At 38.1% G+C, this 23,511-nt stretch overlaps 2 protein-coding genes across 11 annotated transcripts in view; one reads left to right on the top strand and one right to left on the bottom strand.

Moving 5' to 3' along the window:
- DAP3 (death associated protein 3) overlaps positions 1 to 19,201 on the bottom strand; it is a 37,080-nt gene extending 17,879 nt beyond the window's left edge. The window contains exons 1-2 of one of the 4 annotated variants that reach the window (XM_081306518.1): positions 19,103 to 19,201; positions 237 to 290 (exon numbers count right to left, since the gene is read on the bottom strand). In XM_081306518.1, the coding sequence (XP_081162644.1) occupies positions 237 to 278 (42 nt within the window). In that variant the 5' untranslated portion in view covers positions 279 to 290; positions 19,103 to 19,201. The other 3 variants (XM_081306516.1, XM_081306517.1, XM_081306515.1) reach the window with 3 other exon arrangements.
- ASH1L (ASH1 like histone lysine methyltransferase) overlaps positions 18,443 to 23,511 on the top strand; it is a gene marked incomplete at its 5' end in the record, with an annotated part of 178,804 nt that continues 173,735 nt past the window's right edge. For 2 of the 7 annotated variants that reach the window (XM_081306511.1, XM_081306509.1), the window contains 2 exons: positions 18,536 to 18,625; positions 19,128 to 19,230. Coding sequence is in view for 1 of the 7 variants with exons in the window: in XM_081306514.1 (XP_081162640.1) it covers positions 18,443 to 18,625 (183 nt within the window). Of the gene's footprint in view, positions 18,626 to 19,096; positions 19,231 to 23,511 lie in introns of those variants that run through there. The other 5 variants (XM_081306513.1, XM_081306508.1, XM_081306514.1 and 2 more) reach the window with 4 other exon arrangements.

Below are 23,511 nucleotides of genomic sequence, written 5' to 3'. Positions count from 1 at the left end.
CATGCACAACTATTCTACTGAGATCTGTTACCTGAAAACTTAGAGCAACTGGCAGTGAAGTTCATGGGTAGAAAATTGGAATTGTGCCTGTTCTTTTAAGTGCATACTTGTAAATTAAAATACTAGTTAGCTGAAGTTCTCCAGAGTATTTGTTCTGGATGTAATGAAGCTACCTAAAACCAAGAAATCTACCTACAGATAGTTTGCACAAAGTGTTCAGGTCTGTTAGGACTTACCCTCTGGCCCCTGGAGATAAGCTTTGTTATCCCATTCAGCATTGTTCCTGAACTCTTAAAAATAAATAAATAAATAAAAAAGTTAAAAGGTAAGCCACAACTGGGAAAGATACCTGAAACATGCAAAAAAGACAATGGATTAATATCTAGAATATGCACAAGAAAGTTTCCAGAAAAGGAAATATCAATGGTTAATAAACACAATAAACTTTCAATCTCATTACATTTCAGGGAGATGATAACTAAAATCCTGAAAACAAGATGACATTTACAATGACCATCATGGGAAACTGAAAAAGTCAGACAACAGCAAATGTTACAAGAGCCTGAGAAATACTGGGAATTTTCATACACTGCCACTGGGAGTATAAATACAAATACCTTGAAAAAATATTTGGGATTATCTTTGCAAAAATGAAAATGTATAACTCTGTGACCCTGATATTTTACTTCTTGGTGTTTATACTAGAAAAACACATACATGTGCAATGAGTGAGAACTATTACATCTAGCATGATATAATTTCATTCATTATTTGGGGGATATACACATATGCAGTAAAACTGAAACAAGTGAAATGGAAGAAAAAAGTAAAAAAAAAATGGTTACTCTTAAGAAGGAAGAAAGGGAAACAATTGGGGAAGGATGCACAAATGCACACAATCATCAGGTAATGATCTATTAACACTAGATATGGATAAATGAGTATTTTATTACTTTATGTTATGTGTTATATTTATTTATTTTTGTTATAAATTTTAAATCTAGGGGTTGGGGTTGTGGCTCAGCGGTAGAGCACTCGCCTAGCATGTGCAAGGCCCTGGGTTCGATCCTTGGCACCACATAAAAATAAATGAAATAAAGGTATTGTGTCCAACTACAACCAAAAATTAAATAAATAAATAAAATACATATAATATTATTATAATTGTTTGCTGAGGGCCATTGCCAAGTAGGAATGACGCATCGAAATTTCCTTGCCAGCGTACCCCATGTTATATGGACTTGCCTTAGAATTTCGCTGTTGACATTGCATGTAAGGTGACCTTGCTCAAGGACCAGGGCGGATCCGGGTTTAGAGCTGATCAGGTTTGAGGAAGTATTCCGCTCCTTGAGTTTAAGGGGTTTTAGGGAAGTTGGAGGTTGAGGATTATTGCTGCTGGGATTAGGGTGTTCCTGCTGCCTGAGCTCCCAGTTGAGTTCTCCGGAGATTCAGAAAGGATATTAGAAAAAAAGCCTCATGGAGTAGGTGAATTGGGTGGAGGAGAACTGGGATTGCCCCAGAACGTGTGTAGAGGCCGGTGTGCATTTGGGAATAAAGATTGCTGTTTGAATCTACAAAGCTGTGTGGTGGCTCGTGATTCTGTGCCAAGCCAAGACATTGGCAATTGTTCTTTTCAGTTATTAGTTGTTAATCTGTTACTATGAATTGAACTTTATCATAGGTGTGTATGTGTATAAAAAAACCGTATCTATATGGTGTGTATATATATATATATAAAAATATAAATTTTAAATCTAAAAACCTCAATCTTTCAGGAGCCAAATGATGCGTGTGTGTGTGTGTATGTGTTTTTTGTTTTTTTTTTTAACTGGGGATTGAACCCAGGGCTTTGCACATGCTGGGCAAGTGTTCTTTCATTGAAGTATACCCCCAACTCTTAAAGTTTAGAATACAATATGCCCTCTGCCCCTTTTACATTAGGAACCAAGATCTCCAGTGGATGCCTGAAACCAGAAGTACCAAACCATATAGATATGTTTTTTTTATACACACACACACACCTATGATAAAGTTCAATTCATAGTAACAGATTAACAACTAATAACTGAAAAGAACAATTATAATAATATAATGTAATGTTATGTGAATGTAGTCTCTCTCCTTCTCAAAATATCTTATTGTGGAACTGGGGGCAAGGCCAGCGGTGGACTACTTGCCTACCATGTATAAGACCATGGATTCAATCTCTAGCACCCCTCAAAAACAAAAGAAAACAAAACCCAGGCTTGCCGAATTTTCACTTAAAGAAAGCCCCCGACAGCTTTTCTTTGGTACATCTGAATTGCCAGCATCACTACTCTTACACTTAGGGACCGTCACTAAGTAAAATAAGCATCACCTGAAAAGAAACACTTCAACAATCAGGACATTTGGTCTCCTGGTCTCCTAACTGAGATGGCTACTAAGTGACTGATGGGTGGGTAGCGCATGTATTAGTATTATAGTTTGGATATACTAGACAGGGGGATGATTCAGTTGTAGGAAAGCAGAAAATTTCATCAAGCTTCTCAGAATGGTATACAATTTAAAACATGCAAACTGTTTATTTTTGTAATTTTTCATTCAAGATTTTTGGATCATGGTTTAACTTGGGTGACTGAAATTACAGAAAGTAAAACCACTATCTCGCCCTGATAGAATAAATTATTCTAGATGGTTAATTCATTTTGCTTAATCATTTCCACCTTTCTTATGACCAAAATTCTTTTTTTTTTTTTTTTTAAAGAGAGAGTGAGAGTGAGAGAGAGAATTTTAATATTTATTTTTCAGTTTTCGGCAGACACAACATCTTTATTGGTATGTGGTGCTGAGGATCGAACCCGGGCCGCACGCATGCCAGGCGAGCGCGCTACCACTTGAGCCACATTCCCAGCCCCTGACCAAAATTCTTAAAGCAACAACAGGCTGGGCACGGTGGTGTATGCCTATAATCCTAGTGAGTCAGGAGGCTGAGTCAGGAGGATGGAAAGTTCAAGGACAAGTCTTAGCAAGTCAGCAAGACCCTCAGAAACTTTTAGTGAGATCCAGTCACAAAATAAAAACTAAAAAGGACCAGGGGTGGAGTTCAGTGGTAGAGCATCCCTGGATTCAATCCCCAGTTGGAAATCAAAAACCAAACCAAACGAAACAAAACACAAAAACAACAAAAAACAAACAAACAAAAAAAAAAACCCCAAAACAAAACAAAACAAAAAAAACCCCACTAATAACAAAGTCAAGTTACTGTGTGCCAAGTACCATGGTGAACACAATGGTAAACAAACTGTTAATAGTCTCTAACCTAATACTATTTCCTTTGAGTTTTACCTCCTTTTAGTTTTCAAGTTTACTTTTTGATAAAAATGACAAGGATTCCTTAATTTGTTCATGCAAGAAACACATAATGATGTGCTTCTGCATGCTTATATCATACAGAGTACATAGTGGTAAAATATATATATATATATAGTCTCTAGGGACTGCCTCCTTTTTTATCTGTTGATTCCAGGGCTCCTTTGCTGCTTCTAAGAACCAGAGGCCTAGAGGCGCAGTTCCCAATATAAGTTTGGTAAAAACTAACTAGTCCTATAAAACGCACCAAAGATCTACGGCTGAATAAAATTTGAGAACTGATACAAAGTAATTTCTTGATTAATTACAATACATATTAGCACATTAAAAGTTTTAGGGAAAACTATAATAGAGTTCATTTTATACTGTTTCCCAAATTTACTTGGCCTTAACATCCTTTATTGAAAAATAGTAGTATTAATACCATTCTTAGATAACAAGAGGGCCCCTGCTAAGGAGTAAGGTGGTGGCTTTGTGTTTCCAAGCCCAAGCATGAACCTCTACTAGGTCCCAGACTGGGTTAGGACCCATCTGCTCTACTTATTACCTGTTGTCCTTAACTTTCTTTGTCTTACAAATGACTTCACTGGAGACAATTGCCCAATGCCTACACTTGGTTCCTAATACAACTACGCAGACAAGAGTTGACCTAGCAGGTCTGAAATTCCTAGCAGCAAGTTTGGCCCTGAGCTGGTATCCAGGAACTTGAATTTCAGGATCACCACCCACCATGCGTACAACTGGCTAAGAATTTATGAAAGCTATGTGGTTTATAGTGAACATCTGCTTTCCTGCTGGGAATCTAGGAAGTCTGGAATTTTATACATGCTAAACAGTTGATGCCTACACAACCAACCCCCAATAAAAAACCTGGCACTGAGTTTCTAATAGGCTTCCCTAGTAGACAGCATTTCACAGGTACTGGCACAACTTATTACTAGAGAAATTATGTGTATTCTTTATGATTCCATTGAGAAAGGAGTCTTGGGGCTGGGGATGTGGCTCAAGCGGTAGCGCGATCGCCTGGCATGCGTGCGGCCCGGGTTCGATCCTCAGCACCACATACCAACAAAGATGTTGTGTCCGCCGAGAACTAAAAAATAAATGTTGAAATTCTCTCTCTCTCTTAAAAAAAAAAAAAAAAAAGAGAAAGGAGTCTTGGAAGCTTCCTTTGATGATTTTGCTTTGCTTCCTTTCACTGTAATTAATAACAGCCATAAATATAACTATATGCTGGTTTTTGAGTACTCCTATCAAATCACAGAATCTGAGGGCAATCTTGGTAATCACCAACACAAGCACTCAATGTCCAGTACCACCCAACACTAATCTCTACCTGGTGCCCAATACCATCTTTGACAAACTCAAGTTTCTTCACCCCAATTCTTAATTCTCCCCCATATCAACTACCCTCAACTCCTGTGCCTTTAGCACTATTTCCCTTGCACTCTCATGCCAATTCTGACACTAAATGGCAAGTGATTTCCAAACCAAAGCCCTCCCACCCAATCTCATCTCTCCTGATCCCTAAACTACTCGTAGTACCAGTGTCATTCTAAAAATATCTGTCCAGTTCTGCTCCCTAGGTCTTCCCAGTGCTCCCTGGAACAAATACTACTATGGAAGAGTTATGGGTTCTGGAGGGAATCTCAGTCCTGGAGACAAGAGTGAGCAACATGGTCTAGAAGTCACTTCTTTGTTTTCATGGTTCTGGGGATCAAACTCAGGTCCCTGTATGTGCAGGGCAAGTGCTGTGTGAATAAGCTATACTACTAGCCTGAGGCTACTTCTTCCCATAGGTGTGCCAGTGGACTAGTATTCTGGCTATGTTATAGACATTATGGGAAATGTTGGTCAGGAAAATGATCTTGTATATAAATTAAAACAACAGATCTACTAGTCTTAACATTGAACATCTCTAACCCATTTTCTTCATTGAAGTCTTGCTTAAAATCCTTTAATATTTTCTCACTGTTTTTAACAGAAAAGATCTTGTTACTATATAACAACAGGGAGGGATGAATAACAAAAGTCTGACCCCCAAGCAGATAATCTCCAACCACATTTTTCAATGTCATTTAAAATACCTATAAGCAAAAACAAACAAAATGCCTAAAAGCAGAAAGAATCCTATTGGTAAATCAAATGAATGTGAAAGATATTTGCTCAATCTATTTTCCAGGGCATAAACAAACCAGAGCTTGGCATGATAAAGGCTGAAAGCCACTAATTCTATGAAAACTTGGGCACTATTTTCTGCTTTTGGGCTTTCATGTCATTTGAAGACTTATTTACAGAGCAAAGGAGTTTTTACTTGTAACTAGAAGATAGATAAGGACAGGCTTCCTATTAAAAATGAATGACAGTAAAAATTAAAGTAAACGATAATTATTTCAAGGATTGCAGGGAGTAAAAATGAAAAAAAATTCTCAAAGATATCATTAAATACTTCTGTTTTTCAATTGTCAACCACCTATTCCAAAAGTTCTTCCTCCACCCCTACCTCCTGTCATTTTTTATTTAAAATGTGAGTAACGTAGTTCCTTTAATCTTTAAGTTCTTTGAAAATACACACACACACACACACACACACACACACACACACACACATTTTAATTAAGGAACCCAGAGGTATTTTACCACTGAGCCACATTCCCAGCCCTTTAAAATATTTCTTTCGAGACAGGGTCTCACTAAGTTGCTGAGGCTGGCCTCAAATTCGAACTCCTTCTGCTTCATACTTCCGAGTTGCTGGGATTACAGGTGTGTACCACCACACCTAACTAGTCACTATTGTATTTAAACTTCAACTACTATACAGATGAAACATTTAGCTAGATTTAGAACATTTCTTAAAAAAAGAAAAGAAAAAAAAAGATAAACTTGTCTATATAGGTCAAATGTAACCTGAGAAGGAAGTCAGAAAAAGCCTGTCCAAATTTAGAAATTTATACCAACGACTGCATGCTAAAACTTCAGTATTCATAAAAATCGTTAAGTTCCATTTTTTGAAAATTTTTTCCCCACTAAGTATAAAATAGCTTGTACTGTGTTTTTTTTTTTTTTTTTTGGAGGTACTAGGAATTGAACCCAAGGTTTCATACATGCTAGGCAAGGACTTTACCACTGAGCTACATCCCCATCCTTTTTGATTTTGAAATAGGATCTTCCTAAGCTGCTCAGGCTGGCCTTGAACTTGTGATCCTTCTGCCTCTTACTTCCCAGTAGCTGGGATTAGGTATGTATCACCACACTAGGTAATAGTTTGTTATCTTTAATTACTGAATATTATTCCATGATATTGTGCCACAGTTTGTTTAAGCATTTAAACAAATTTCCACTGAAGGACATCTGGGTTGTTTCCAGTTCTTAACTATCATGAGAAAAGTAGTTATGAACATTCATGTACATGATTTTGTGTGAAGAGAATAATAGATCCTTTAGGTTAATTTGATCTAGTTTAAGAACGGAATGAATTCAGAACTAAATTATGTCTACATTAATTGAAACTATGATCACTGAATATTTTTCAGAAACAGGCTGTATCAGCCAGGAGGCTGAGGAATGAAGATTGAAAGTTCAAAGTCAGTCTCAGAAACTTAGCGAGATCCTAAGCAAATCAGTGAGACACTGTTTCAAAATAAAAAATAAATAGGGCTGGGGATGTGGCTCAGTGGTTGAGCATCCCTGGTAACCCCCCCATCCCATTCTCAAAAAAGAAGCAGGATGTATGGTAAACAATTTGTAGTCATTATCTTACAACAATCCTACGAGGCAGATGTTATTATTATTATCCCCAAGTGAAAATAAGTATGAATAGAATATGTAACTTCTCAAAGGTAGTTTTAGAATTGAAAGCTATACTTGAATATAAGACTTTCTTTCCCATTAGCCATGGTATATACTACACCATCAATCATCAATGTTTAATAATTTCTAGTGACGAGAAATAGTCCATGTAGTTTAAAAACTGAATATACTCTCACAATGAATGGTGAAATGTCTCCTTATAGCTTCCTTTTACTGTCAGTTTTTCTCTTGGATTTTACAAGTTATCTTCCACATGACAACTTTTCAAATATTAAACGTAGTTATGTCCTATTTTTTTCGGTTGCTGGGTAAATGTCTTCAGTTTCTTAACTTAAAGTAATAATCGTGTAATGTAAGTCCACTCTCTATATTATCTCAATACACTTGAGATATGATCTGTCCTTTCCTAATTATTACATTTCAGAGTGACTATTTGTAACTATGATACCACTGTTTCATGAGAACACATTTTACTAAAATCACCTCTTAAAAAACCCTCAAAACAGATCACTTACATGTAAAATAAAATCTTAAATCACACGTGAAATCTTCATGACCTTAAGTTATGCAATGGCTTCTTAAATATGACACCAAAAGCACAAGTGACAAAAGTAAAAATACACACTTAAATTTCATAAATATTAAAACATGTGCTTTACAATTCACAATAACCAAATTATGGTTCAAATTATCAACTTATATACCCATCAATAATGAATAGATTAAGAAAATGTGATATATATACACAATGAAGTTTTTTCAGCCACAAAGAATAATGAAATTATGGCATTTGCTGGCAAATGAATGGAAATGGAAACCATCATGCTAAGTCAAATAAGCCAGTTTCAGAAAATCAAAGGTTGAATGCCTTCTCTTTATGTGGAGGTTAGAACAAAATAAGAGAAAGGAGGAGGGGAGGAAGTGCTACCATAAAGATATTGGGATAATCAATACAGTAGAAGGAAATCAAGAGGGAGGGAGGAAGGACAGGAAAGGGGAAGAAATGTGGAATGATTTTTTAAAAAAATCATGCTATATGCATATATAAACACACCACAGGGAATTACACTTTCCATGTAAGTAGAAAGAACCCATCAAAATAAATAAATAGATGAGTGAAAGGAAGATCAGTAGAGGAAGGAGAATGGGTTAAGTGAGGAGGGGAAGGAAAGCAAGGATCAGGAACTGAAATGAAATTCCATGCATGTATAATTTTGTTGCAATGAACTTAGTTAACATGTATAAACTATAATGCTTTAAAAACAACAAAAGTATGGCTGGGATTGTGGCTCAGCGGTGGAACGCCCTCCTAGCACGGGCGGGACCAGGGTTCCATCCTTAGCACCACATAAAAATAAAGGCATTGTGTTATGTCCATGTACACCTAAAAAATAAATATTAAAACAAAAAAAGTCTTGTGCTTCAAAACATATCAAGAAAACGGAATAGGTGGGTGGGGGTTGTGGCTCAGCAGTAGAGTGCTCACCTAGAACATGTGAGGCCCTGGGCTCGATCCTTAGTACCACATAAAAATAAACAAATAAAATAAATGTATTGTGTCCAACTACAACTAAAAAATAAATATTAAAAAAAGAAAATGGAATAGGAGAAAATATTTGTAAATCACATATCTGACTAAGAACTTATATCTGTAATATAACTTCATACCCACTAGGATGGCTAAAATCAAAAGGTCAGACAGTAACAAGTATTAGAGAGGATCTGGAAAAACATTTCTGACACCAAATGTGTGGGTCTTCCAAACCAAGCAATTCTCCAATTTTCTGTGGACACCAATTAATTAGATGTTCTACTCATGCTATTTACCCTCAGATCCTACCAGTTAATAGCTTTGTTCTGTAAGACTACCCCTCACTTCAGAAGACAATCACCTTTTACATTGCTGTTGGGATTACAAAATAGTGCCGCCACTTTGGAAAGTTTGGCAGTTTCTCAAAAGGTAAAAATGGAATTAACAGATGACCTTGCAATTCTACTCTTGGTTATATAAGAGAAATGAAAATATGCATACACAAAACTTGTGCACAAATGCTCACAGGAATGTCATATACATAATGGACAGAAAGGGGAAACAACTCAAATGTCCATCAACTGATATAGCTGTACAAGGAAATGTTATTTGGCAATAACAAAAAATGGAGTTCTGATACATGTTGTGACATGGAAAAACCCTAAAAACAAAACAAAAAAAAGAAGACAGTCAATGAAGAAGATATATAGTATGATTCCAATTATACGAAATGTCCAGAATTGGCTTATTAATCATATAATTGAGTAGTGGTTGCTAAAGACGGGGGGGGATAAGGAGTGACTGCTGCCACAATTCTTCTGGGGTAATAAAAATGTTATAAGAGATGGGGATGTTGTTCATTGGTAGAGCACTTGCCTAGCATGCACAAGGCCTGGGTTCAATTCCTAGCACTGCATGTGCACACAAACGTGTGGGAGTACATACAAACAAAATCTAGGTAAAAATGTTCTAAAATTAGGTAGTGGGAATGGTTGAATACTTCTGTGAATATACTTAGAAAAGAGTGTATTTTAAGGTATGTTAATTATATCTTAATAAAGCTGCGATTTAAAAATGTTGCTAGTTAGCCATATTAAAATATATAACAGTAGTAGCAGTTAACATACATGGTTAATGTGCCGATGTAATATATATCTTACATATTAAAAATTTTTTTTAGTTGTAGACGAACAATGCCTTTATTTTTATTTATTTATTTGTAGCAGTGCTGAGGATCGAACCCAGTGCCTCACACATGCTAGGCAAGTACTCACCACTGAGCTACAGCCCCAGCCCTTACATACTTTATTTTGTTATAGCATCCTCTGAAGCACTATTTTAGTGACTGCTGTATAAGGAGCCACACAGAACTCAAAAAGTTAAAACAATAACTATTTATTACTGTGTACAAGTTTATAGCTATAGGTTATCTGGTTAATTTTTTGGCCCTGGGTTGATTTGGTGATCTCTGTTGGACTGGTTTAGGATGACTGACTTTGCTCCATACCATCTTTCATCCTTTAGCTGTGTGGCCTACACTTGTTCTCACAGCAGTGACAAATTAAAGATCCAAGAGAGCTAAATGACTTATGGCCTCTTAAATTCTAGGCTCCAAATTTGTAGAGTAACACTTCTATTCTTCTATTGAAGCCCCTTTGCTAGGCCAACTCAGAAAAAAGACTGCCTCTTAATGGAAGGAACTACAAAATTACCAATTTTCTGACACAAAAAGCATAGTGCGACATAGAATACATAAACATGATAAAAGAAAAATTGTTTCCTCTACTTCCAACATTTCTGACACCAAATGCATGGATCTTCCAAACCAAGCAATTCTCCAATTTTCTGTGGACACCAATTAATTAGATGTTCTACTCACACTATTTACCTTCAGCTCCCACCAGTTAATAGCTTTGTTCTGTAAGACTGCTCCTCACTTCAGAAGACAATCACAAGTGATGGGTTCCAAGGTTATCCATGCTTCTGATTTGGCTACATACTAGGGATTCCCAGGACCCTTCTTCAAGTTTGATAGTTTGCTAAAATGACTCAGAGAAATCAAGGGGAAAAAATACTTATGTTTACTGGTTTATTACAAAGGATACGATGAAATGTACAAATGAACAACTAGATTAAATATACAAGGATCCTATTGCAAGAGCTTTTGTACCCCTGGAATGTAGTGTGCATTCCTGGCTTGTGAATACTTTTGCTAACCTGAAAGCTCCTACCCCTATTTGTTCAGATTTGTATAGAGGCTTCGTCATCAACTCAGTCTATAGCCCCATCTGGGGAACGGGTTTGAAAATTCTAATCATGGTTTGTTTTTTCTGGTGACCAGCCAACATCTGGAAACTATCCAGGAATTCAACAAAAGTCATCTCATTAAAACAAAAGATATTCTTACCATTCAAGATATTCTAAGGAATTTAGGAACCAGCTCAAAGACCAGATACTGGAACAAAAATTGCTCCTGGCACCCCTCCCTATTACTTAGGATATGAGAAGGGTTTTAGAAACCGTGTCAGGAGCCAGGAGTAGTGACCAATATATGTATTCTTATTCTGTTTACAAACAAGAAACTGGACTCAAGAGCCCACATTTTGCATCACTGTACTGTATTTCCTCTAGGCAACTTCAATCCTTCATTTGTGCAGCTGTATGTTGAAAGTGATCTTAGTAAAGAAAGAATAACTGAGTTAATAAAATTCATTTAAGGGCTGGGGATGTGGCTAAGCGGTAGCGCGCTCGCCTGGCGTGCGTGCGGCCCGGGTTCGATCCTCAGCACCACATACCAACAAAGATGTTGTGTCTGCCGAAAACTAAAAAATAAATATTAAAAATTCTCTCTCTTTAAAAAAATTCATTTAAATAATTATGAATCTAATTTCAGTTTGTTGAAAAAATTTTTAATAGAATTTTTATAAGTTTATGGTTTTGAACATTTCTTTTTTTTTTTTTTAGAGAGAGAGAGAGAGAGAGAGAGAGAGAGAGAGAATTTTAATATTTATTTATTTATTTTTTTAGTTTTTGGCAGACACAACATCTTTGTTTGTACGTGGTGCTGAGGATCGAACCCGGGCCGCACGCATGCCAGGCGAGCGCACTACCGCTTGAGCCACATCTCCAGCCCCTTGATCATTTATTTCTAAAGTTAATTAGACAACTAAAAGCTGTTCTGAGGGGCTGGCGATACAGCTTAGTGGTAGAGTGCTTGCCTAGCATGCATAAGGCCCTGAGTTCAATTCCTAATACTAAGGGGGAAAAAGCTGTTTTGATAAAATTTTAAATCAGAAATTATGGAATGGTTGCAGTTTCCTACCTGTTTCAGCATCCAATAGAATTTGGCTTCTTTTTTGACAACACACTATTAAAAATCTTTTTTCTTCTTGGTGAATAATCACAAGGACTTATATAAGCCCCGACCTATATACCTCCAGCCCCATAGACTTAAAAATCTTTAATCCCAGTCACTTGGGAGGCTGAAGCAGGAGGATCACAAATTTGAGGTCAGGCTAGACAATTTAGTGAGACCCTGACTCAAAATTAAAAGTGCTGGGGATGTAGCTAACTAGCAGAGCAACCCTGGGTTCAATCCCCAGTAACCACCCCCACCACAGAAATCAACCTTATAGATACAATGACCGTATATTCATCATTTAGCTTCTCCAATGTTAACATCTAACATGATCATATACAATTATCAGAAATAAGAAATTAACATTGGGTAGCCAGGCTTAGTGACACATGCCTATAATCCCAGCAGCTTTGGAGGCTGAGGCAGGAGGATGGAGAGTTCAAAGCCACCTCTGGAATGGTGGCAAAACTCTAAGCAACTTAATGACACCCTATCTCTAAAAAAAAAAAAAAAAAAAATGCAAAATAGGGCTGGGGATGTGGCTCAGTGGTGTACCCCCCAATTAAAAAAAAAGAAAATAGAGAAATTAATATTGGTACAATACTATTAACTAAACCACAGGCTTTATTTGGAGTTTTCTCAGCTTTTGTGTTACAGACTTTAATCAAAGACCCCATATATGGTGATCTTTTTTGTTTTTCTAAATCTATCACCAACATATTACTTACAAAAAAATTTGTGAAAACTATAAATTTGAAAAAATATATTCTTAATGAATTCATACAAGTCATTCATATAACTAATAAACAGAATAGAGTCTGCAGCATAGCCTAGATCAGTGGTTGAAAACTGTGGCCATATATTAGTTATACCCAGGTATGATTTAAAATTTCTGATGCTGAAATTGTATCTCAGACTAGATCAATCAGTCTCTGGGAGTGTGACCCAGGCATCAGTTTTTAAAGGTCCTTAGCTCATTTAGTGTACAGTCCTCACTGAGAACCTCTGGACAGGTGTCAATGGTTAAGAGAATTTCAACTATTTAACTAATCCATAGTTTTTGGGTATGGTTAATCAATTAAACATTCATTATACATTTCTCCAAAAAACCCTAGGGAGAGACAGTCAAGTACCTTACTTTCATGAATGAAGACATAATACAAGTAATTAGATTCTTTTTATCTGCCACTCTAGGAATTCTAACAAGAAAAATATATTAGTCTGTCATGACTTTTCTTCTACTGAAACCAGACCAATTTCCTCTGTTAGTAATTTTCGAAATTAGTGGTTCTGAGCTAGGGTGATTTAGGTTTTCTCTCCCTAGAACATTTGGCAATGAATATCAAGGTACACTTCAGGTTATCAAAAGTGGAGGATGGGAGGGGGTGTCCTACTGGCATCTAAAGAGTAGAGGCCAGGGATGCTGCTAAACATTCTACAATGTACAAGAGAGTCCCTCACAACCAATAATGACCCAGTCCCAAATGTCAATAGTATTGAGGATTAGAACGACTGTTCTAAATCTTGAGTCCTATAGGAAAAATTTGGTCATAAGACTAATCTCATTGCTTTCATAACTTCAGTTAAAAAAAACCAATCTGTAATATTGAATTTTCTAATCTTCAAAATATTTATTTCCCCAGGTTTGGATTCCTAGAGCAACATTAGGACTATAGAAGTAAAGGAGTTCTGAAACATAGTAATGATAAACTTCAACAGTGTAAACTTCAAGTTCTCAACTCTGTACCTCTAGTTGGTTTTGCTAGGAATGACACACATCTAGTTTATAATTTTGATAACAATGCAAATGATGATGTAAGCATACTATCTCTTCTAATATGTAAAGCAAGAAGGAAGGAAATACATGGGATTGGGATTGCTAAAGAATATTCTGGATATTCCTCAACAAACTGAACCTAGTGTTTAACTCCAGGCTATATTTCAGAGATCCCTAAACACTTTACAAAAAGCATATTAAGCATACACATGCCCAGGGTTAATATCTCAGAATTGTAGGGCTCACTGACATACCTAAACAATAGCAGCTCCATGAGACCTTGCTTCTAAATAAAATATAAAAACAGGCTGGGGATGTGGTTCAGTGGTTAAGCACCTCTGGGTTCAATCTCCAGTACCAAAAACAAAAACAAAAACAAAAACCAAGTAAACAACAACAACAAAACAGTAAATGCAGGAATAGGGAATATCTCCTTTGACTTCTTTTTTTTTTTTTTTTTTTCTTAAAGAGAGAGTGAGAGAGGAGAGAGAGAGAGAGAAGAGAATTTTTAATATTTATTTTTTTTAGTTCTCGGCGGACACAACATCTTTGTTGGTATGTGGTGCTGAGGATCGAACCCGGGCCGCACGCATGCCAGGCAAGCGCGCTACCGCTTGAGCCACATCCCCAGCCCGACTTCTTTCTTCTAGTTTAAAGCATATGGGAAAAAAATTCCAAGGAATCCAAAAACATTAAGTAACTATGATAGCAACAGTTAACACTGAACATCTTTTATGTGCCAGTCACTGTTCTATGTGTTTAATATGAGTTAATTAATTTATCTTTACAACAATCCCACAGTGTAGGTGCTGTTATTATCTCCAATTTACAGATGAGGAGTTGTGGGGCAATTGTAGCAGAATGATTACTGTTGGGATTTGAAACCTGGCTTTCCCATTTGATAGCTGTATAACCTTGACCAAGTTTTTTAAACTTTTGTATATCTGTTTCTCCATTTATAAAATGAAGATAACGTTAGTTTCTAAATATAGGATTCTTTTAAGGGTTTAGTGACTTATAAATTACAGTTTACAATTACTACTAAGTCTTTAAAATTTACATAGCTACCCAGTGAAATGTTAAGCCTTGAATCTAGGCAGTCTGGGGCAATATTTCTGCTTTGTAGGCAGTCATCTAAGTGATGAGTAAAGTTTTGGTATCCAAACAAAAACTTCAAAGTTCTTCCTTTGTTAAATGTAAAGTTATTTATATACTCTTATGCCTATATAGTATTTACCCACAATTTATCATTATATACTCAACCCTATATAGTCAACTCTATTCTTTTAACTTTTGAAATGTTACTTACAAAGTTAATATCAAAGAAGGTTTCCTGGTGCTGGCACTGTGGCTCAACAGTAGAGCACTTGCCTAGCATGTGTGAAGTACTGGGTTTGATCCTTAGTACCACATAAAAATAAGTAAATAAAATAAAGCTCTGTATCTATCTACAACTAAAACAAAAAGTTTTCCTGTTTATCTACATTGCATTTAGACTCTACAAGGAAGCACCATGAAATAAATATTTCTATCCTAATGGGCAAGTCTAAGGTGTTAGCTTAGCTAACACCACTGCAGTACAGCAGTATAAAAGCCCTGTTGTGGATTTGGGGACTCCAGTGGCCAAGCTTGCTTACTGTGTTCAAGGCCAAAGAAAACAAAGCCCAGTTGCCTATTTACAGCTTGAGGACTGATGTCAGTAAGGAAATAATGGAAACCTAGGTAGCTATGCTGTCCATCACTTTGAAGAAATTTCAGTTAAACTTCATTTTAAATAAAAAATCCACAATCCAAGGCAGACTATTTTGGAGGTTATCCATGATTTGGCTACCATAACTTATTAGTTTCCCATTGTTCCTATAACAAATTACTACAAAGTTAGTGGTGTAAAACAACAAAATTTACTTTACTATAGTTCTGTTGTTCAGAAATTCAAAATGAAAGTGTATTAGGTTTGCATTCTTCCCCAGAGAGTATAGACAAGAGTCTTTTTTTCTTGCCTTTTCTAGCTTCTGGAGGCTGCTTGGCTCCTGGCTCCCTTTTATTCTCAAAATCTGCAATGGCTGGTTCGGAGTTTCTCTCACATTATATCATTCTGCCACGGGCTCTTCTGTCTCCCTCTTTAGCTTTTATGGATTTGTAATTACAGCAGACCTAGCTGGGTAATCCAGGTTAATCTCCTTAATTTAAGATCATCTGATTAGCAACCTTAATTCCATCTGTATCCAGATTTCCCTCTTGTCATGTAATCTAGTTCTAGGGAACTAGATTTATATCACAGGTTCCAGGGATTAGTATGTGGACACATCTGAGGAAACTATTATCTGTTTCTCTATCTTTATACGTTCAAATAATCCAAGGTTAATTCATTCTGTGAGGTCATTTTGTTGTGCATTTAAGATGTATTTTAGTCTCTGAAAGACTCTGAGATGCGTAGTCATACTTAGCTGACAATTCATGAATCAGTATAATAACTGAAAGCTACTGATCCAGAGACCATAGCTTTTTTTTTTTAACATACAGGTGATACCATTATTATTATTATTTTTTTCTCTGTAGCAAGTGCAATTATGCTGTTGACAAGAAATTTTGCATGAAGGCAATGAGGTATGGTGAAAAAGTCAGGTTTTTAAGAGACAGGCCTAAAGACCAAATTACTTGATTTCTGTGAGCCTCAGGCTTCTCATCACTGACGACAGGATTATCTATCTCAAAGGTTGTTTATTATAAGGATTAAGCAGGAAATATGTTCTCTTGGCATGACATTCCAACAACATTAGCTCTCATTCTCCTCTGGTATTTTAATTTTTTTTAAAAAAATATTTTCTTAGTTATACATGGGCACAATATCTTTATTTTCTTTATTTATTTTTATGTGCTGCTGAGGATCGAACCCAGGGTCTCACATGTGCAAGGCTAGCGCTCTACTACTGAGCTACAACCCCAGCCCCTGGTAGTTTAATTTTTAACTTTCATTTTAATATTTCCATGACTTGTTTTGCAACAGAGTATAAACAGTATGCAAAGAAATGTAAGACACAGTCTTTGCTTTCAACTAAAGTTGTCAGTAGCACAATACATTTGAATACATGAAATAAAGAAAGATGAGTTTAAGCCTAGGTGGGCTCCATGAATCAGCTGGGATTTGTCTAGGAAAAATATATAATTAAGTAATTAAGGCTGCTTTCTCCTTAATTTTAAAAAGAACAAAACAAGCAAACAAAATCTTATCCATATATTGTTAAGGGAGAAAATTTAAGGCTATTTGAATTTCAGAGCTTGAATGGGCCTTTGAGATCAATCTAGCAGGGATTTTCAAATTATTCCCTGGATCTCTCCACAAATGTAAAGGGAAGGAAACCTCCTAATTTATTTTGCTTTGAGTAAAACCAAAAAATACTAAACTTTGGAATTACATATAGACTTTTAGTCAATATGTAATTGACTAAAGTCTCCTGAATTCAATCATGAAAATATCAGTGCAATTTTGATAAACAAGTAATCGGTAGCCATAGAATCCTACAGGCTTGTTTTACATTATTTTATTAACTATTTGGAAGGATATAACACAAACTACCAATTGCTCTCACAAACCTTATCAACAGCCCTATAAAAGATAACATAATAATACTCTGTACTTCCCCTGTGCCTAGGAGCTAATTGTATTTTACATATATTAGCTCACTATTTTATAGACCAACCCTGAAGGTACATTTGGAGTTAAGCTAATTTTATGTTCAGTTTTCGATAACAAAAATAATAACTTCCTGGGGGCCACACAAAACATGGAAGCTCATTTCCAGAACTTAATCAGAAACAGCTTCTTCTTTCTTTTTAAAATATTTTTGAGTTATTGATGGACCTTTATTTTATTTGTACGTGGTGTTGATAATTGAATCCAGTGCCTCATTCGTGCTAGGCAAGCGCACTACCACTGAGCCACAACCTCAGCCCCCAGAAACAGCTTTTTTACCCTTTAATATCAGGCTATCGAACGTATCTGAAGATGCACAATTTTCGAGGAGGACTATAAGGCACAATAACGTAGCGTACACGTAGTTACGTGAAATTCGAGAAATCTAAACTGGGTTAAGAACATCAACAGCAAACAGACCCTCGCGCCAGATCTTCTTGGACTCCAGGTAGGCAACACAGAGCTGGAGAGAAAGTCCCTTCCAGGAAGGGCGCCGGCCCTACAGGTCTCACTCCCTAGCTCATGGAGGTTTGGAATTTGCCTAAACCCCTTGCGCGGGTGCATTGCCTCACCATGAATCGAGGATCAGTTCCCCTCACGCGGTGACTGTTACTCACTACCAGCAACCGAAGCGCTCGTCCCGCAACTGCAAAGAAATCTCGGGTCGTATGGCAGGAAGCTACTCAATGCGCAGCCGTCGCGGCCTCCAACCACTGGTCAGCAGAGGGGCGCTAGGCCGCCTCCGACCCGCTCACCGTGGCCAGCAGAAGTAAGTGATCAGCCAGCCTCGGCGCCGCAGCGAGGAGCCCAGGGAAGTGGGTAGTTTCGTAGGTCATTGCCATCCTCTCGGATAATCTTGTCTTAAGAGCAACCTCTACTTGCCTTTCCCTGTCCTTTTCTCCCCCGTCCTTGCAGTTAAGAATGGAACAGTCCCGCGGGGGGGATTGTGGGAGGCGCACGCGCGAGAGGTGGAGGGTGGGGGGGGCCGGAGGCGGCGGCGGCGGCGGCGGCCGTGGCGGCGGTTGGTGGCCGTGGGGGCGGGGAAGGGGGGGAGGAAAGAAGAGGAGGTGGAGGAGGAGGAGGCCCGGGCTCGCGCCGCCGAAGGTACGCGTGAGGGCCTGCGCCACAGCCGGCTTGACAGGGGCCAGGGGTTGTGGGGGACCGCGCGAGAAGGCGCCCCTGAGCGAGCGCGTTAGGGCTGGCAGGCGCGCGGAGCGGCCGAGGTGGTGGTTGGTGGGAGCAGCGAACGACGAGACCAGATACACTCATACGCGTGCCGACGGGCGTGCGCGCTCGGCGGCCGGAGTCAGGTTGGGGGGAGCGGTGGGGAGAGCGCGAGGAAGGAGGAGTGGGAGGCGGGGGGGGCACGAGGCGCCCTTCGGCTGCTCCCTCCTGAGGAGCTGCCGCCGCCGCCGCCGCCGCCGCTCTGCCGCTGCCGCCGCTCCCGCCGCCATTTTGGGTTCGCTTTGCGGAGGGGGAGACGATCCCCTTCTCGTTGCGGGACCCGCCTCCCCTCAGTTTTCCTCCTTTCTCCCTACGCCTTTTCCTTCTCCTCTTTCGCATTTCCGCCACTCCGCTTACCCTCTGACCGCCTCCTGACAAGCAGGAGAGATCCGCTGTGGACTAAGGGAAGCGGAGGCGCCTGGCGGCCACCCCCTCTTCCCCACTTCCCTGCACTCTCATCGTTCTCGGCCTCGGCCTCTGACACGGTGAGTAGAACGGTTTGGGCAGGCCTCTGGGCCTAAGCACTCTCTCGGCGGCTCCGTCCTGGGTTTCCTGGGATCTACTGTCATCTCCCGGACCTGGATCTCCAGGAGAGCGGTAGTAGGGATGGGGGAGGGGAGAGGAGGGCAGGGGATCCTGAGCCTACCGGGGAGTCCCTCCAGGCGGGGGTGAAGGGGTGTCCCTGACAGGCGGGCTCCCGACTTGAGGGAGGGGGCGGGAAAGTAAGCCAGTGGAGGCGGAGCCGCCCGTGCCCCTGACAGGTTGTGTAGATCGGCACGGTTGGAGCATCTCCCGAAGTCCCGTTTGTGCTTGTTTAAGGGACATGATCTTCAGAGGCAATTTACCTGTATGGCAAGGTCTGGGGTGTCCCTGACACGCCGAGCTGTATGTAGGACCGACAGAACGGTCCCACTGTTAGAAGTTTAGTAAATGTCACTGGTTAGTTTGTACATGGAAAGAGATGTTTTTGGTTCAGAAGACAGATGGTCTGTTGGTGTATAGCGGCTGTGTTTGTGTGTGTACGCGAGGATGGAAAGTGCTCCGGAAGAGTTTGCTTGTGTTTCTGAAAGTGTAATGGAGTTCCCCTTCTAAGTTAGCTTATTTTTAAAATAAATGTTGGGATGTTCCTTGCAGGTTGATAAGTGTGTGTGTTTTACAGTTGGGGAGCACGTAATTACCTGTCGAGAAAGAATAGTTATGGCATTATTCTAGACAATAAAGCGCTTTAGTGTGGGGTCAGAGGTGGGGAGAAACTTGGTATGGCCAGTTGTGGTCTTAGGAATAGTTTGTGTCTTTTAATGATTGATTGGTAGGTACTAGGTATTGAAGCCAGGGGCGCTCTACCACTGAGCCCCATCCCCAACCCTATTTTATTTCTCATTTTGAGATGGTTTCGCTAAGTTACCTGGACAGGCCTCGAACTTGTTATCCTTCTGCCTCAGCCCCCTGAGTCGCTGGGATTATGCGCCCGGTTAGTTTGTGCCTTTGAATGAATTGTGTAAATGTAAACATCTTTAACAGAATTATTAGTCTAAGACTATAAGGATGGGTGACCTTTTTTGTTGATGTGGTTTATAGTAGCACTTTATATTAGTATGAGGAGTTTACATTTAGAATGATTTTTCATTTTGTCATTCTAAATTTCTGTAAAAATGGTGGAATAAATATTTTCTACCATTTTACAAAAAAGGAAATTGAGGCATAAAGGTAAGTTTTCCTAGGTCACTTGGTAAATTGGTGACAAAGTTGGGACTATAACTCAGATTTTTGACTACTAATCCAATAATATATTCACTATATTATAATTAATCTAGAGATCTTTCTTGGCAAATATGAGTATGTTGGGAAAATAGGGGAATCTGTGACTGGTTGGATAGGCCAATAGCATCAATACACATATATGATATATATGTTTTCCTTGCCAGCCTGACCTGTATAAAATGGGTATCCATGACTATAGTATTTTGTGTTTATGGAGAAAGCAGAGCATTTCTGATACTTCAGAGTGTATGTTTGAGGGAAGGATGGCTTTCACAGCCTAACATGTACCAGAACAGCTTCAGGGGTGCTGACAGTTTAACTTTGTTGTTTGGTACTGGGGATTAAACCTTGCAGCAAGTGCTCTGCCACTGAGCTTTACCCTCAACCAGTTTATCCTCTTTCATTCATTCAACAAATATTTATTGAGTTTATTCAATAAATGGTTCCTGCCTTTCAGTGAGAATAATGAAGATGCCATTGTTGAAATAGCTTGTATGCATATGAGGGTAGTTGTCTTGACAGTCATATACACTGAGTTGAATGAGCAGACAAGTCAGTGTGGAATTGAAAGCAGAAAATTTTTAAAAGTCTATTCAGAGCTGTATTGCAAACCTGTAACCCCAGCTACCCGGGAGACTGAGGCAGAAGGATTGCAACTTAAGAGTCCAACCTAGGCAATTTAACAAAACCCTATCTCAAAAAATAAAAAGGACTGGAATGTAGCTCAATATAGAGCATTTACCGAGTTACCGAGCATGTCCCAGTACCTCAACAAACAAACAAACAAAAAACTATTTAGTTTGGAGGTAATTTAGGTCTTCTAGACAATTTAATATGGAAGAGTATGGAGTACTTAAAATCCAGGGCATCCAGTTTGTAGTAGAGTGTGCCTTTGGCATTTTCTTTTGGCATTTATGAGTAAACTGTTTTTGGGAGTTGGAATTGTTGATATATGTACTTCTGGATATTGGAACTTCTTGGCTGGGTTGAAAGAATTCTTCGAAAGACTAATTTCATAGTAAGGATCCCCTCTATGAATAAGAGGGAAGAATGCTTGAACTATGTCAAATGAATTGTGTTCCTTTGAAATGCATTGATATACTAGGTTAGTGGTTCTTAATTTTTTTTAGGGAGGGGGGTCACATGTACTTCTGAGCATCTGATGAAAAACCTCACAATTGAAAAAGAGCAAAAAAAGTTTTGTTAAGCAGTACAGTGTTGGTATGAGTTTAAGGTGAAAGATTCTGTGGTAATATTTGAGCAGAATGGAGAGAATTTCAGGCTGTTTTTGTAGGAGAAATGCATAACTGATGTCTGAGAAAGTAGGGGAGGGGAAGTGAATCAATCATGTATAATGATTACTAATTGAACATTGTAAGAGCATAAAGATGTTCAAAGAAGATTGGAGGGAATACAAATCTCAAACAAGTAGACATTTTATCTAACTTAATGATAACAAAGGGTAGGATGGTTAAAGGGCAATCACTTTTTAAGCCTCGATTTAGAGATTTAAGTTAATTTTGTGTGTATGTATGTGTTTGATTTTAAGGGAAGAACGTTAGATAACTGTAGAATGAAGATAGGATTTTTTTTAACTTTATCAAACATTTCTTCAGTTTTGATATCAGTTAAAAATAAATTGAAATAATGTAGACCACTTAATGTGATGTAATGCATTTTAAAAACATTGTTACTTGGAAAAAGAAAAGAAAATTACACTAACAAGTGTATTGTCCAGAACTAATGAGTTATTAAGAGTCTTTAGTTATGGCAAAATCCAAACAAAAACAAGAAATTCCTTCTACTTGTGTACTTATTTATGTGTTCATTTATTCAGTCAACTTAAAGTTTTTCCAGTGCTTCCTTAATGCCCATTTCTGCTTAGTGGTAGAGAAAAGATGTTTAAAAAAAAATTTTTTTTTTTTTTTTTTTTTTTTTGGTCTCTCAGAGTTCCCAGTCTAGAAAGAGGAACATTTTAACTAACATTACAATACAGTGTAATCATTTGTTCACAGTGGAAAGAAGAGAAGGTTATTAAATCTGAAGGGAGAAAGGAAAGGTTAAAATAGCTTCCTACAAATGGAAAGATTCAGAGTTTAAAGGATAAATGAGTTATTCAGTAAGGCTCAAAGAGGGCAGTCTAAGTAGATGAAGAAATCTGCGAAGGTATAAAAATGAATGTAACATAACAGATGAGTTTGATATGATTTGGATCAGTAGTATATTTTCAGCTCAATTTTATGATTTCCTATATCTTTGTACTGATAAAGATGAAAGATGTTCAGCATATTTCTTTTTTTTTTTTTAATATTTATTTTTTAGTTCTCGGCGGACACAGCATCTTTGTTGGTATGTGGTGCTGAGGATCGAACCCGGGCCGCACGCATGCCAGGCGAGTGCGCTACCGCTTGAGCCACATCCCCAGCCCCATTCAGCATATTTCACTCATACAAGAACAGTATATTGTTACAGCTAAAGATAATTTCTAGCAAAGATTAAAATTAAGAAAATATTTAGTTTTACTCTGGAAATTTTTACTGGAATATGCCCCACTTCCTCAGAATGTTAGTTAATCCAACTTTGATTTTAATAGGTATCTAGTTAAATTGAAAATATGTGAAATATGGCATATTTCCCCTTCATTTGTTGAGAATCCCAGATAGTGATTAAGATTATGGATTCTGAAATCAGATTGACTAAGCTTAAATCTCAATTTTGCTAATTTATTGACTGTATAATCTTGAGCAAAGTCTTGTGGTCTTTGATTTCCCTGACTGTAAAATGATGGTAATGATTATAATACTTATAGCATAGAGTTGTTGAAAGATTATGTGGGCAAATGGTTTAAAGTGCTTTGTATAACGTATGTCATGTACCCTTAGAGCATAATACATATATGCTATTTTAGTTATTTCTCTTGTTTCCTAAAAAGAGAATTTATCAAAGCTGATTACTTCCTTAGTATTTATTTTCTGTTGGTAGTAAGAATATGTAAATACATTTAT

Source organism: Spermophilus citellus (assembly GCF_964194105.1).
Source record: "Spermophilus citellus genome assembly, chromosome: 9".
Taxonomy (NCBI): domain Eukaryota; kingdom Metazoa; phylum Chordata; class Mammalia; order Rodentia; family Sciuridae; genus Spermophilus; species Spermophilus citellus.
The sequence above is the reverse complement of the archived record's forward strand: the minus strand, read 5'-3'. Positions and strand labels throughout refer to the sequence as shown.